Source organism: Oncorhynchus gorbuscha, linkage group LG04 (genome assembly GCF_021184085.1).
Source record: "Oncorhynchus gorbuscha isolate QuinsamMale2020 ecotype Even-year linkage group LG04, OgorEven_v1.0, whole genome shotgun sequence".
Lineage (NCBI taxonomy): Eukaryota > Metazoa > Chordata > Actinopteri > Salmoniformes > Salmonidae > Oncorhynchus > Oncorhynchus gorbuscha.
This window is the reverse complement of record NC_060176.1, coordinates 74014513-74031018: the sequence shown is the minus strand read 5'-3', so window position 1 is coordinate 74031018 and position 16506 is coordinate 74014513. Positions and strand designations below refer to the sequence as shown.

The 16506-nt window shown below is 44.5% G+C and overlaps 1 protein-coding gene across 8 annotated transcripts in view; it reads left to right on the top strand.

Annotated features, from left to right (window-relative positions):
- The window catches only part of LOC124034632 (dmX-like protein 1), a 52695-nt gene that overhangs the window by 31642 nt on the left and 4547 nt on the right, over nt 1–16506 (top strand). For 3 of the 8 annotated variants that reach the window (XM_046348062.1, XM_046348059.1, XM_046348060.1), the window contains exons 26-39: nt 2686–2877; nt 3533–3609; nt 4807–4928; nt 5668–5919; nt 6234–6421; nt 7987–8138; nt 8299–8384; nt 8578–8779; nt 10136–10253; nt 10622–10684; nt 14951–15037; nt 15599–15720; nt 15992–16130; nt 16256–16316. In XM_046348062.1, the coding sequence (XP_046204018.1) occupies nt 2686–2877; nt 3533–3609; nt 4807–4928; nt 5668–5919; nt 6234–6421; nt 7987–8138; nt 8299–8384; nt 8578–8779; nt 10136–10253; nt 10622–10684; nt 14951–15037; nt 15599–15720; nt 15992–16130; nt 16256–16316 (1861 nt within the window). Of the gene's footprint in view, nt 1–2685; nt 2878–3532; nt 3610–4806; nt 4929–5667; nt 5920–6233; nt 6422–7986; nt 8139–8298; nt 8385–8577; nt 8780–10135; nt 10254–10543; nt 10685–14950; nt 15038–15598; nt 15721–15991; nt 16131–16255; nt 16317–16506 lie in introns of those variants that run through there. The other 5 variants (XM_046348065.1, XM_046348064.1, XM_046348063.1 and 2 more) reach the window with 5 other exon arrangements.

Sequence of the window (16506 nt, the reverse complement as noted above, 5' to 3'; positions counted from 1 at the left end):
ATGAAAATGTCCCAGTTCATCCATGGCCTGCATACTAACCAGACATGTTAGCAATTGGGCATGTTTGGGATGCTCTGGATTGATGTGTACGACAGAGTATTCCAGTTCAGGATCTTGTCACAGTATCTCTTTGCATTAAAATTGCCATCAATAAAATGCATTTGTGTTCATTGTCTGTAGCTTATGCCTGCCCATACCATAACCCCATCGCGACCATGGGGCACTCTGTTCACAATGTTGACATCAGCAAACCACTCACCCACACAACGCCATACACGTGGTATGCGGTTGTGAGGCCGGTTGGACCTCCTGACAAATTATCTAAAACAACTTTGGAGGCGACTTATGGTAGAGAAATTAATATTAAATTCTTTGGCAACAGCTCTGGTGGATATTCTTGCAGTCAGCATGCCAAGTGCACGCTCCCTCGACATCTGTGGCATTGTGTTGTGTGACAAAACTGTACATTTTAGAGTTGCCTTTTATTGTCCCCAGCACAAGGTGCACCTGTGTAATGATCATGCCGTTTAATCAGATTATTGATATACCACACCTGTCAGGTGTATGGATTAACTTGGCAAATGAGAAATGCTCAAATGCTCACTAACAGGGATGTAAACACACAATCTGAGAGAAATTAGCTTGTGCGTATTAAACATTTATGTGATACTTTATTTCATCTAACAAAACATGGGACCAACACTTTACACATTGTGTTTATATATATTTTTGTTCAGTGCAGTATTAAAACTCTTCTAACAAAAAAGTATCTTTGTTGTAAACAAGACTTAAGAAAAAGGCTCTTTCATTTCAGTACTTGACAGCAAGTTCTCTGAGGGATACGAAGGAAGGGCAACACAAAAACTGAAGCAAAGAAAGCGGAGCTTGCCATTTTGTTTCAGCCTCGCGTTTGCCGGGCTGGGGTTTTGCTGATGGTTGGAATCAGTGACTTCTGTAGTAAGTGGCTGGCTGTCTGACAGACAAGACTGATTCCAATTCTCTTCTGACGTCTCGTCCTACTTATAGGGAGACAAGCATCGAGTCTCCAAACCAGGAACACACAAACACTGCTCTCCTGTGGAGTGTTTGGAACATCAGATGCTCCTGTCATACCACATGACAGTAACGCCTCTGTCTGAGATGACTTACTTTAAGTTTGACATCAAAGCATCTGATCTGATGAGTGAACCGCAGAATAGTAGCCAGGATGCAATTCTGTTGCATTTTCTTTTTAGGGATGTAAAAATTTGCCGATACACATCGTTTACTGGTTGAAATGTTTAAGATGCGAATGCATCGGTCCGCGGATCCCAAACTGATCCAAGTGAAGCATTAATCGGTAATAAAACCCAATCGGCTGTTCTTAACGTGTTTTGTTCCTTATTTTTCCTGCCTTATTACGAAAATACCTCATGTTGTGACTGAGTTGATGCGTCCTCTCCTTCAACCTATTGAACTTTTATCCCCGTAACTGCTTTTGACATTGATCTAAAATTCAGATAACTGCGCACGGTGCAGGAGAAGCAGCTTCTCGCTCCAACGAGAAGTAGGCCGTCCCCATCCCTGCTTCAATGTGTGTAGGCTATATCTGCCTCACACCTTCAGCATTCAGATGTTTGGAAAATGGCTTTAGCAATAATAAATCATAGGCTTTAGGGACAAGCAATGTAATTGTCTATGTCATTGTTACCAAATGCGCTGTAGAAAATGGTGTTTTACCAGCATGGCTGTGTAGTCTACCATCGTGGACACAACTCTCATCTTGCTGCTGATTGCACATTTAACTGATGATTGGGGCTTTTCGATTGCCAGGTTCACTATACAAAATATTTTTGGTAGTTCTGCTTCAAAAAATCAGTGCATTTGGTCATTTTTAACTGAACAGGGTAAAGATGAAATGTCATAACAAGGACAGCAATCATTTTTGCAAGATGCACTGGTCAGAACGGAAGAAGAGAGCGGCTCTCTAAAGTTCAAAATGAGGGTGAAATCCCCTGTTTTTGAGAAGGGTGAAATCCCCTGTTTTTGAGAAGGGTGAAATCCCCTGTTTTGGAGAAGGGTGAAATCCCCTGTTTTGGAGAAGGGTGAAATCCCCTGTTTTGGAGAAGGGTGAAATCCCCTGTTTTGGAGAAGGGTGAAATCCCCTGTTTTGGAGAAGGGTGAAATCCCCTGTTTTGGAGAAGGGTGAAATCCCCTGTTTTGGAGAAGGGTGAAATCCCCTGTTTTTGGAGAAGGGTGAAATCCCCTGTTTTTGGAGAAGGGTGAAATCCCCTGTTTTTGGAGAAGGGTGAAATCCCCTGTTTTTGGAGAAGGGTGAAATCCCCTGTTTTTGGAGAAGGGTGAAATCCCCTGTTTTTGGAGAAGGGTGAAATTCAAAGCTGCATTACATAAATTGTCTATGTATGTCAGCTCATTTCTAAAGATAAATATTGACATTACTAGCTCAAAACATTTTAAACTGTTATATGAGAAGTTACTTAGTTTAGTTGGTGATGATAATTTCAGATAAAAAGTGTGTGTGGGGGGGGGGGGGTCAAAAACAATGTTATAGTGGTAGATGCTCAGTCTGCCATATGGCTCAGCACACACACACAGTTAGCTCAGACAGATCCAGCTCAGTTGTTTATGTATTTTGTCTGTTAGTCTTGGAGCCACACTTCACGCCACGCTACTCTATGTCCACAGGATGACGGTGTCCAGTCAGCCGTCGCCCCCTACCTGCACCACGCCTCCATTCCTCTCCTGCTGGCCTGCACTGCCAGTGCCAAGACAGTTGTGGCCAACCCCATTGTCCATCTGACCAACCTCACCCACGACATCCTGCACACCATCAACGCACTGGACTCCCCGCCACACCCAGACGTCGTCAACAACGAGGTCAGACACACGTGCGCCAGCCAAGGCTATCGTCATGCTGTGTGCTCCAAACAAAGAGCATGTTGAGAGATCAGAGTGGTACTTGTGTTGGTTGTGCGGGGTGGATGTGGGGGGGTAATGTGCTGTGAATTTGACAGGGGGGTAATGTGCTGTGAATTTGACAGGGGCGGTAATGTGCTGTGAATTTGACAGGGGCGGTAATGTGCTGTGAATTTGACAGGGGCGGTAATGTGCTGTGAATTTGACAGGGGCGGTAATGTGCTGTGAATTTGACAGGGGCGGTAATGTGCTGTGAATTTGACAGGGGCGGTAATGTGCTGTGAATTTGACAGGGGCGGTAATGTGCTGTGAATTTGACAGGGGCGGTAATGTGCTGTGAATTTGACAGGGGCGGTAATGTGCTGTGAATTTGACAGGGGCGGTAATGTGCTGTGAATTTGACAGGGGCGGTAATGTGCTGTGAATTTGACAGGGGCGGTAATGTGCTGTGAATTTGACAGGGGCGGTAATGTGCTGTGAATTTGACATGGGTCATATCTTATCAGAAGTGTTTTAGTGGAGATATTGTGATAGATGGATATCACTGGTAATATAAGGTGAGTTGATGGTGCTGTTCTGCTGCTCCTAATGTGTCTCATACCTCCTGCTCTCCCAGATCTATGTGATGCACACACTGGCAGCCTCGCTGTCCGCCTGCATATACCAGTGTCTCTGCGATGGCCACAACCACAGGTTAGTCTGAATCCTAACGCCGCCAACTTTGATCTGAGCTCCTGATCTCTGTACTAGAACGGCTCACAACCAACAGCATGCTGGGAAATGCACATTAGGCAACAGTTCAGACATTTCAACTGCACCATGCATCTGATTTTGAGAATCTGCCTGGCAGTGTATGTGTATGATAATGTTGGGATAATGATCATTAAAACCTTGTCCTGTTTTTTGATTCTCTTAACAGCTGTACTATACTACAAGGAGAAAAGTGTATGACGTTAAAAAGTAGAGAAAAGGCTTTTTTCTTTGTCTCATCTAATAGTTGAATGACCTTAAAATAGGAATCACGTGACTGCGCCCGCCCGGCCCTCCGCCTGACCTTGGCATTTCAAAGCTCACAGATCTGTAAATGAGTAAGGACTTTGTTGTGAGCCATGCCCAACAGTTCCCCCTCTCGTGTGGAGAATGAAGCGGTGCAGTCCGACTAAATTAGCTTTTTCTAATTCAACACTCCGCTTTTGTTATGCTAATGAAAACTCACGCCGCAGTCGTGTTAGAGGTTTGTCGAAACGTTGACTCTAAATTCAACTCATGGTAGGTGATTCCATCTGGCGAACGTGAAAGGCTTCGAACGCTGGCTTTTCATGTTGCAGTTTCACGGCCCTTTTCAACCTGCCCTGTCCACTAAAGAAGCACTTTATGTTCTAATATTGCAGATTTAGCCTGTACACTTCCAGTAACTCAATTCTGTGTTATGTGACAGGAATCAGCTCTTTCATGCAAGCTTAATAGAGGACTTAGTAGATATACAATGCACTCTAATATACCCGTCAGTATACTGAAATAGAACCATCATGTTGAGAGAGCTGTATATCCCCCTTGTGAGAGATGGAACTCTGCCTCCCAACTCATTAAATATCTAGAGAAGGCTCTTTGATGTCAGAATACACTTCTGCGCTTCATCTATAGATCTCCTGAATTCTTTATTGTAACCAGAGGGTGAGGAGCCACAGCAGTGTATTAGTGTTTTATGTGTTAAATGGGTCTGCTGTTCTCTGGATTCAGAGAAGTTAAAACATTTACAGTCCGCTCCATATAGGCCTATGTACACGTCGCAGTTTACCCTGGTTGATAATCCCTTGTTTAATGGAACGTCCCCTTCCTTCTTGCTAAATGACTGAGTGGGTGTACTTCCTTGTCTTTCTCTCCTCCCAGCCATGTGAACCAGTTCACTGGGATAGTGTACCAGAGTATCCTCTCCTTCCAGCACCACTCTGTACGCACTGTGAGCATGGAGGAGACTGTACTGCCCAACACCCACCCAGCACAGTGGCCAGGTAATCCCACTTTACTTCCACCAGTTTTCACTTCATTTCACAGAAATTGTACCCTGTTTGGAGAACCATTGCTTGATTGCTACATTAAAGGGGCAATCTGCAGTTCAAATAATAACAAAGTGTAGTCCCCGCTGAGGGATGGGTCTGGACAAATGTAACCACTCTCAAATTCATAGACTGCTATGGGATGCAAGGACTGACCATCCATGACATCAACATGACAGTTTCAACCATGGCTTGAGGCGATAGTGTTTGTTTACAAACATTGGAATAAAAAAAACATCTATTTTGGCTTCTGATCGGTTAAGATTGTTGAACTAATCTTATGAAGCATTTCTAAGTAATATTCTTCAAAAATCAATGGGTACATAGTATTAATGTAGAAGTCAAATGTATGTAGCAATTGCAGATTGCCCCTTTAACACCACAGTCCTAAACAAACAACTTGTAAAGGATCACTTTAAACACAAACACATTTTTGTATTTTGTTAATTAGTATTTTGTTAATTACAATTAGTTAATATTTTGTTAATTAGTATTTTGTTCTTTTATTAAAAAGCAAAGAAGTGTGATGCCTTTTACATCAGTAAAAGTGCTCCATCTAAAAAAAAAACATTTGTTGGGACTATATCAACAGTGGACTAATGAACAACATACTGAAATGTTTTTTTAAATAAAGTGATTCTTTAATTCTAGTCAATTCATTCACTCGCACTCCCTCACGGTCTCTGTGTGTCAGGTATCAGTACCCTGATCCGCCTGTTGAACTCTGCTGGTGAGGAGAGCCAGCCAGGCCTGGCCGTGTTACTGTGTGAGATCCTGACGGCCGTCTTCCTCAGCCTGTTTGTGCACGGCCTGGCCACTCACTCCAGCAACGAGCTGTTCCGCATCGTGGCCCACCCGCTCAACAGCAAGCTGTGGGTGGCTGTGTTCGGAGGGGGGGCGCGTACCCCCATCACAGAGAAGCCCAGTAAGGACAAGTCACCTCCAGGTGTGTGTGTGTGTGTGTGTGTGTGTGTGTGTGTGTGTGTGTGTGTGTGTGTGTGTGTGTGTGTGTGTGTGTGTGTGTCAGATGTAGAGGCTGATGTAACTGTAATGCAAGGGTGGGCAACTCGGAGCTGTGTGGGCAGCCTTCACCCCTGATTCAAAGATCTGTTGAAGATTGTGATTGGTTGAATCAGGCGTATTACAGCTGGGCTGGAACAACAGTCTACACACACTGCAGCTCTTGTTTGTCTCAATATTATCCGTAATATTATAAGTCCAGTATGTCCAATAAATATGGCATGTGTGTGGTTGTCTCAGCAGCCAATGAGGAGTTCGATAGGAAGCCTAGGCGCTTCAAGCTGCTGTCGTCGTCGCCACGCAGTGCCTCCAGAGAGGGGCCAGAGACCTCCAGCCCAACCAGCCCTGTGGTGGAGCAAGAGACCTCCATCTTCAAAGAGCACTTTGTCCCCCCGGAGCTCAGCATCTGGGACTACTTTATCGCAAAGGTACCGTAGTAGTGTACACTTCCATGTTCATAGTTCACTTAAACCATGCCCCTCTAAAATACCCAGTCATTCAGCTCATTCTAACATGTATGTACAGTTGAAGTCAGAAGTTTACATACACTTAGGTTGGAGTCATTTAAAGCTAGTTTTTCAACCACTCCACACATTTCTTGTTAATAACAAACTATAGTTTTGGCAAGTCTGTTGTTTACAGACAGATTATTTCACTTATAATTCACTGTATCACAATTCCAGTGGGTCAGAGGTTTACATGCACTAAGTTGACTGTGCCTTCAAACAGCTTGGAAAATTCCAGAAAATGATGTCATGGCTTTAGAAGCTTCTGATAGACTCATTGACATCATTTGAGTCAATTGGAGGCTTACCTGTGGATGTATTTCAAGGCCTACCTTCAAACCCAGTGCCTCTTTGCACGACATCATGGGCTCAGGAAGGAGATGCGTTCTGTCTCCTAGAGATGAACGTACTTTGGTGCGAAAAGTGAAAATCAATCCCAGAACAACAGCAAAAGGACCTTGTGAAGATGCTGGAGGAAACGGGTACAAAAGTATCTATATCCACAGTAAAACGAGTCCTATATCAACATAACCTGAAAGGCCGTGCAGAAAGGAAGAAGCCACTGCTCCAAAACCGCCATATAAAAAGCCAGACTACGGTTTGTAACTGCACATGGGGACAAAGATCGTACTTTTTGGCGAAATGTCCCCTGGTCTGATGAAACAAAAATGGAACTGTTTGGCTATCATGACCATCGTTATGTTTGGAGGAAAAAGGGAGAGGCTTACAAGCCGACGAACACCATCCCAACCGGGAAGCACGCAGGTGGCAGCATCATGTTGCAGGGGTGCATTGCTGCAGGAGGGACTGGTGCACTTCACAAAATAGATGGCATCATGAGGGAGGCAAATTATGGGGATATATTGAAGCAACATCTCAAAGACATCAGTCAGCTTGGTCGCAAATGGGTCTTCCAAATGGACAATGATCCCAAGCATCCTTCCAAAGTTTTGGCAAAATGGCTTAAGGACAACAAAGTCAAGTTTATTGGAGTGGCCATCACAAAGCCCAAACCTCAATCCTATAGAAAAAATTGTGGGCAGAACTGAAAAAGTGTGTGCGAGCAAAGAGGCCTACAAACCTGACTCGGTTACACCAGTTCAGGAGGAAGGAATGAGTAATGGGCCATAATTCACCCAACTTATTGTGGGAAGCTTGTGGAAGGCTACCCAAAATGTTTGATCCAAGTTAAACTATTTAAAGGCAATGCTACCAAACACTTATTGAGTGTATGTGAACTTCTGACCCGCTGGGAATGTGATGAAATAAATAAAAGCTGAAATAAATCACTCTACTATTATTCTTACATTTCACATTCTTAAAATAAAGTGGTGATCCTAACTGACCTAAGACGGGGAATTTTTACTAGGATTAAATGTCAGGAATTGTGAAAAACTTATTTTAAATGTACTTGGCTAAGGTGTATGTAAACTTCCGACTTCAACTGTATGTCTGTGTTTATAGTGTTTTTCCTCCTCCTCCCACAGCCTTTCCTCCCTCCGTCAGAGAGCAGGGTGGAGTACGACTCGGAGGAGAGCCAGGGCAGTCAGGACGAGGATGATGATGATGATGAAGACGAGTTTGGAGACTTTGACCCCAACTCTCCTAGCCGAGAACATTCCAATCCCAACTCCTACAGGTACAGTCGGTGGGCAGCACTATCAAAGCAAATAGACGTTACTCTTGTCAGTGATGGTTAGACATAACAATTGTGTGTGTGTGTGTGTGTGTGTGTGTGTGTGTGTGTGTGTGTGTGTGTGTGTGTGTGTGTGTGTGTGTGTGTGTGTGTGTGTGTCCAGTTGGTGTCTGATGCGTCTGGCCATGGTCCAGCTGGTCCTAGGCAACCTGAAGTCATTCTACCCCATGGCAGGACACGACCTACTAGGTACCGTACACTAATGACAACTAGCCTTCATTTTAGTTGGAAGCATTAGTGCTTGTGAAGTCCAAACAAAGAGAGGGATTTTGTGATATTGAACCAGACTCCCTTTTAGATAACTGCCTGCCCTTTTTGTGAAGTCTCACGTCTCTGAACGTACTGTTGTTAATGTCACCTAGTGTTTGTGTGTTTCTCTTAGATCTACCTGTGGGCTCTCCTCTGTGTCACGCGGTGCTGAAGACCCTCCAGCGTTGGGAGCAGGTGTTGCTGAAGAGGCTGGAGATCTTCGGGGGGCCGCCCTCCAAGTACATCTCCACACACCCTCTGGACGAGACGGCTGCCTCGGGCCCCGCCATCCTCAGACACAAAGCCCTGTTTGAGCCCTCCAACACACCCTTCAGGTGAGTGCCAAACAGGAATTCTCTGTATATTGATATGTTTGCCATAACATTCTGTAAATCAGTGGTCACCAACCGGTCAATTGCATTCGACTGGTTGATCATCAGGGCGCATTCCTAGTCGATCATCAGGGCGCATTCCTAGTCGATCATCAGGGCGCATTTCTGTAGAAAAGCCAACGATGCTGTTCCCCAAAGCCTTGCGCGCTATTTTTTTTGTTCTATTCGTCTTGCGAGGTTGATGGTAGGTGCACTTGATTCAGAGGCCCTCCGTGCTAGTTAGGCGAAGTGTTCCCATTTTGAACCATTTAATTTGTCTGAAGGGACAAACTCCGCCTACCAGATGGACCAGGAGAGCTAAATCAAGTGTGCCTACTGATCTGGCCAGTCGGATAGCTCAAAATACCATGCCTACAGCTTTCACGACCCAACAGTAGAGTTTGATACTAGCTTACGTGAGATCTCATAACTTTTAAAACCACGACCAGAGAGAGACTGTCAAACAATACAGCAAAGAGCTGCTGTTTTTATAAGTGACTTCATGTTTACGTTTTTATTCAACACTTAACACTGTTTTTATTCAGCACTTTTACAGAACATAAAACGTGTTTCTCGCTACTTCCACTCACGCTACAACCAGCACTGCAGCTGCAGTACATGAGTAGCCAAGTGTATCGATGGGCCAGTATTTGTATTATTAGCAGCTCGTCGTGTATATTTTAATATCAAGGGATATTTCACTTTCTCTGGTCATAGGAACAACATGAATTTGTGCATGAGACAGAAATAATGTGGTGTGTCTCAAGTTGGGCCATCAGGAGGAAGACAGTGTCTCCTCTCTCTGGTCAGTTTCACCAGAGAAAACGAGAGGACAGTGAGGGATGGACCCTCTGCTTCTCTCTCCCACCACTGAGACTGACCATCAGTCCAGTAAAATAAAAAAGCTAATTATTTCAATTTATTCTCAGCTGTGCCTCCCAACTGATACAACAAATTATCTAATTTGTTATAAAAGATTGAGTTTTAAAATATAATATGATCTGAGAAGAACAATATTGGCAGGCCAAGCATAGTCAATATGCTGTGATAATGGATCGGTCCTACTGCACAAAACTTTCCTACAGAACTGTTTTTATTAAGTTAATGTTGCATATGCGCATTACAAGTCCTGTTCTAAATAAATCTGAGTGTCAGATCTAGGCTTGGTTTTTGACATCAAAAGTGATCTTGACTCCGAAAAGGTTAGTGACCACTGCTGTAAATGTAGGTTTTCGGTACACACTGGTATGATCCACACAACGTCATAAATGCCTTTTGTAAGTGAGCTGTATAACCGAAGGGAGTGTTGTGTGGCTACAGGTCCAGTCACCACTCTGCCCTGCCTGTGAAGAGGCTGTGGCAGTACCTGGTCAAACAGGAAGAGGTGCAGGAAACGTTCATCCGCAATATTTTCACCAAGAAACGAAACCAAAACGAGGTAGCTACCGCTCCACTTCACCCACCCACCCACCCACCGCATGCAGACAGCTGAGCAGTCTGAGCACTGACACATTGCACACTGTCACTAAATAACATCTCCCATTGAATAATACCTAAAACATCACTTCTAGTCCCAGAGAGCGTCATTAACTTTTTCTATCCCTGTTGACGCATTTGTGCTTTTGTTTTGCATGGTTCCTGTATTTATATCCTAATTGTCTGTTACTTTGTGGATTTCTGGTGAATAATATTGTTCTTAAACCCTGATAATTAACCGTCTAATTCTAGATTGTGTTTCCTGTTGACTCTGCATGATTCATCACATTGTTTTGTCTGATGTCTTGGGGGGCTTCTCAAATAATTAAGTCGGTTGAGGACCTCAATGAAAATGACAAATGTTCAGGGATGGAGGAGCCTAGCTGTAACCAGGTACTGCTTTGGATAATTTTGGTGGTGGGGGTTTATGGGTTGTAATTATCATGCTCATTGACCAGTAAAATTATTTCAGTTTTTTTTTCTGTTTTTAATTGACACCTGTGTTTTACGCTGGGAAAATGTCACCTATTTCCGCGTCCACTTCCATGTCCGATTTTTCTGTTTTTAACTTGACTTCAAGATTATATCATGAAATTCATAAGGTTTTGACTGGCACTTTATTTATTTATATGTATGTATGTAAACTCAGCAAAAAAAGAAATGTCCTCGCTGTCAAATGTGTTTATTTTCAGCAAACTTAACATGTGAATGAACATAAGATTCAATAACTAAGACATAAACTGAACAAGTTCCACAGACATGTGACTAACAAAAATTGAATAATGTGTTCCTGAAAAGCAGGGGATCAAAAGCAACAGTCAGTATCTGGTGTGGCCACCAGCTGCATTAAGTACTGCAGTGCATCTCCTCCTCATGGACTGCACCAGATTTGCCAGTTCTTGCTGTGAGATGTTACCCCACTTTCCCACAAAGCACCTGCAAGTTCGCTGACATTTCTGGGGGGGAATGGCCCTAGCCCTCACCCTCTGATCCAACAGGTCCCAGACGTGCTCAATGTGGTTCAGATCCAGGCTCTTCTCTGGCTGTGGCAGAACACTGACATTCCTGTCTTGCAGGAAATCATGCACAGAACAGAGCAGTATGGCTGGTGGCTTTGTCATGCTGGAGGGACATGTCAGGATGAGCCTGCAGGAAGAGTACCACATGAGGGAGGAGGATGTCTTCCCTGTAACGCACAGCGTTGAGATTGCCTACAATGACAACAAGCTCAGTCCGATGATGCTGTGACACACTGCCCCAGACCATGACGGACCCTCCACCTCCAAATCGATCCCGCTCCAGAGTACAGGCCTCGGTGTAACGCTCATTTCTTCGACGATAAACGCGAATCCAACCATCACTCCTGGTGAGACAAAACCGCCACTCGTCAGTGAAGAGCACTTTCTGCCAGTCCTGTCTGGTCCAGCGACGGTGGGTTTGTCTGGTGAGGACCTGCCTTACAACAGGCATACAAGCCCTCAGTCCAGCCTCTCTCAGCCTATTGCGGACAGTCTGAGCACTGATGGAGGGATTGTGCGTTCCTGGTGTAACTCGGGCAGTTGTTGTTGCCATCCTGTACCTGTCCCGCAGGTGTGATGTTCGGATGTACCGATCCTGTGCAGATGTTGTTACACGTGGTCTGCCACTGCGAGGACGATCAGCTGTCCATCCTGTCTCCCTGTAGCGCTGTGTTATGCGTCTCAGTACAGACATGGCAATTTATTGCCCTGGCCACATCTGCAGTCCTCATGCCTCCTTGCAGCATCTCTAAGGCACATTCACACAGATGAGCAGGGACGCTGGGCATCTTTCTTTTGTTGTTTTCCAAAGTCAGTAGAAAGGCCTCTTTTAGTTTTCATAACTGTGACCTTAATTGCCTACCGTCTGTAAGCTGTTATGTGTCTTAACGACCATTCCGCGGGTACATGTTCATTAACTGTTTATGGTTCATTCAACAAGCATGGTAAAGTTTTACGAATTATCTTCGAAAGACAGGAAAAAGGGATGTTTCTTTTTTTGCTGAGTTTATGTATGTATCACACACACACACACAGTGCCTTCTGAAAGTATTCAGACCCATGGACTTTTTCCTCATTTTAAGTTACAGCCTTATTCTAAAATTGATTACATGTTTTATTTATTTTTATCAATCTACACACAATACTCCATAAGGGTAAAGCAAAAACAAGTTTTTAGAATTGTTTGCTAATTTATTACAAATTTAAAAAACGATCACATTTACATAACTATTCAGACCCTTTACTCAGTACTTTGTTTGGCAGTGATTACGGCCTCAAGTCTTCTTGGGTATGATGCTACTAGCTTTCCACACCTGTATTTGGGGACTTCCTCTCTGCAGAGCTTCTCAAGCTCTGCCAGGTTGGATGGGGAGCGTTGCTGCACAGCTATTTTCAGGTCTCTCCAGAGATGTTCAAGTCCGGCCTCTGGCTGGGCCACTCAAGGACATTCAGAGACTTGTCCCGTAGCCACTCCTGCCTTATCTTTGCTGTGTGCTTAGGGTCGTTGTCCTGTTGGAAGGTGAACCGTCGCTCCAGTCTGAGGTCCTGAGCGCTATGGAGCAGATGTTCATCAAGGATCTCTCTGTACTTTGCTCCGTTCATCTTTGCCTCAATCCTGACTAGTGTCACTGCCGCTGAAAAACATCCCCACAGCATGATGCTGCCGCCTCCATGCTTCACCATAGGGATGGTTTCCTCCAGACGTGACGCTTGGCATTCAGGCCAAAGAGTTTAATCTTGGTTTCATCAGATTAGAGAATCTTGAGTCTTGAGGTGCCTTTTGACAAACACCAAGTGGCCTGTCATGTGCATTTTACTGAGGAGTAGCTTCTGTCTGGCCACTCTACCATAAAGGCCTGATTGGTGGAGTGCTGCAGAGATGGTTGGCCTTCTTGAAGGTTCTCCCATCTCCACAGAGAAAGTCTAGAGTTCTATCAGAGTGACCATCGGGTTAAAACAAAAATAATGATTACATTTAACCATCATATAACGAGGCAAGTCAGTTAAGGACAAATTCTTATTTACAATGACGGCCTACCCCGACCAAACCTGGACAACGCTGGGCCAATTGGCACCACCCTATGGGACTCCCAATCATGGCCGGATGTGATACAGCCTGGATTCTAACCAGGGACTGTAGTGACACCTCTTGCACTGAGATGCAGTGCCTTAGATCGCTGTGCTACTTGGTCACCTACCTTACCAAGGCCCTTCTCCCTCGATTGCGCTGTTTTCCTAGAGCTGGCCCCCCGGTCAGTCTTGGTGGTTTAAGAATGATGGAGGCCACTGTGTTCTTGGGGACCTTTAATGCGGCACAATCCTGTCTCGGAGCTCTACGGACCATTCCTTTGACCTCATGGCTTGGTTTTTGCTCTGACATGCACTGTCAACTGTGGGACCTTATATAGACAGTTGTGTGCATTTAAAAAAAAACAATTGAATACATTTTAGAATAAGGCTGTAACGTAACAAAATGTGGAAAAAGTCAAGGGGTCTGAATACTTTCCAGATGCACTGTATATCAAATGCATTTTATGAAGGTTTTACATTGCATTTTGTGCTTTTTGCACTTGAAGACCATTTAAAAAACGGAACAAATAAAACACGGAAGTGAATGTCACACTTTCCCAGCGCATTATTCATTTGGCAAATTTCCCAAGTTGAACCAATTAGTTAAGCAATTTGGCTCATTTCAAAAAGCTGCATTGGTTTTATTGAAATCTTGTTAGCATGAGCTAACAAATGCATGTGCATTGCTTTCATTAGGCAATCTGAGATTTGTATGAATTTTGTAATGAACAGCTTCATAAAGAACCAAACCATGTTTATACTGTCATGGTATAGAGCTACATGAAAGACATTGCCATGCTTTTATCTGAATGTTATACAGTAGACTAGATCGAAGACTAAATTAACTATATATACGGTATATGTTGTGATTTTACACTTTCAGAGTTTTTGGACGGTAAAATTATGACATAAAACGCATGTTCTGTACTCTGTGATAAAGCCTTTTCCTAGTCTATACAGTGATTAGGTTGCCATAGTTCATCACAAACTAATTCCACAGAATGTGCTGAGGAGAATAAGACTGTCATGAAGTCCAATAGGTTCTGATTAGCAGGCCCAGAGTGTCACGTTGAATGATCGTCGGGTTAAGATGAAGTACTATGTGAAAATGGCAAGTCACCATATTTAGATCTCATAGTCAAGCCGAACACTCTCTGAGAGGAAATGTGGTATTTACCATTTAATTAATTGTGATGTAGAATGTAATTCAACCTAATGTTCTGTGAAAGCCTCCGTTCGGCGTCTCGTGTCAATACACCCCTTTTATATTATACAATAAGACGCCCATCTCAGTGGGTTTGCTGAGCCTCGTGTGCTGAGCATTGTCTCCAGAGGTTGAAAATGGCACTAATGCTGATAACTGTGGGTTCTTGATGCTCTAGTCTCCCACCCTGTAGTCCTGAGGCAAGGCTCTGTTAGAGATACACACCCTCCTACTGCAAACAGGCATACGTCGTCCATTCATCTCCCACCACTTCCTTTAGGTCACACTGAAATGATTCAGACGGGCAGAGACTGTATAATGATTCAGACATGCAGAGACTGTAATGATTCATGCATTGCTCTACAGAGCGAGGCAGATCTGGGCTACCCCGGAGGCAAGGCCCGGATCATCCACAAGGACTCGGACATCATTACAGCCTTCGCCATCAACAAGGTACTACACATGTTCTTCACACGAGACGTCTGTTCTACGCACGTTCTCCACAGGAGACGTCTGTTCTACGCACGTTCTCCACAGGAGACGTCTGTTCTACGCACGTTCTCCACAGGAGACGTCTGTTCTACGCACGTTCTCCACAGGAGACGTCTGTTCTCCACGCGTCTGTTCTACGCACGTTCTCCACAGGAGACGTCTGTTCTACGCACGTTCTCCACAGGAGACGTCTTGTTCTACGCACGTTCTCCACAGGAGACGTCTTGTTCTACGCACGTTCTCCACAGGAGACGTCTGTTCTACGCACGTTCTCCACAGGAGACGTCTGTTCTACGCACGTTCTCCACAGGAGACGTCTGTTCTACGCACGTTCTCCACAGGAGACGTCTGTTCTACGCACGTTCTCCACACGAGACGTCTGTTCTCCGCATGTTCTCCACAGGAGACATCTGCGTCGTTATGTTAGACTAGCAAGGTGTCACATTGGCTCAATAGGCTGTGGGAAGTGGAAGGACTGATTTTGGATTTCTCTCCTCTTTCTCTATTCTCTCTGTGTCCCAGGCTAATCGGAACTGCTTAGTCATGGCCTCCACTCATGACATCCAGGAGCTGGACGTGTCCTCCATCTTGGCCACTCAGATTCTGACGTGGATCGATGACGATACGGAGGCCGAGGCCAAAAGGTGAGCCCGGATCTCAATTACCCAAACATGAAAATAAAGTGTCTTCTAGAGTTGTGTAGGACCTTTGAGTGTCCCTCTGTGTCCCTACCTGTGATTTGGCTGCTGAATACCTCCTATTGACCATATCAGAGATGTTTAAATTGGCAAGAAGTAAAAGCCTGAAGCTCTTGGATGCAGTCAGCACTGTGTTAATACTGTTCTGTCTGGGAGTGTCCTCTCAAACTCTTCACTCTCTCTCTCTCTCTCTTTCACACACGCACTCTCACACTAGTGATGACTTCCTGGTGATCCAGGCCCGGGATGACTTCAACACCCTCCACGGCACCACCCCCTATACCCACAGCAGCCTAGGGACGCCCATCAACATGCCCTGGCTCGGGGGCCTGCAGACGGGGAGAGGCGCTGCCGTGGTGAGGCCGATAGAGCTTTTACTGCGGTTCCTTTTTCTTTTTTTTGCCACTGATATTGAGCACAATGCAGTACATTCTACTCGTGTGTCTTGTTGAGTATCTTGTCCTTTTATTTCCTGGTGCAGCTCATCAAAAGGAACATCAACAACGTGAGAAGGATGACCTCCCACCCAACCTTGCCTTACTGTAAGTAGATGTAACTTCTTTCCTGCTTGTATACAATGACTGAAACTGCCACACATGCTAGTTATGTGTACCATGTCTATTTTGTTTAGACCTTGATGTTATCATCCTTGCCTTGTGCTAATATTCCAAGAAGATACACACATCCTTTTATTGTCAATACTACATTGGGATTGGAGAATCCTATTGTTGT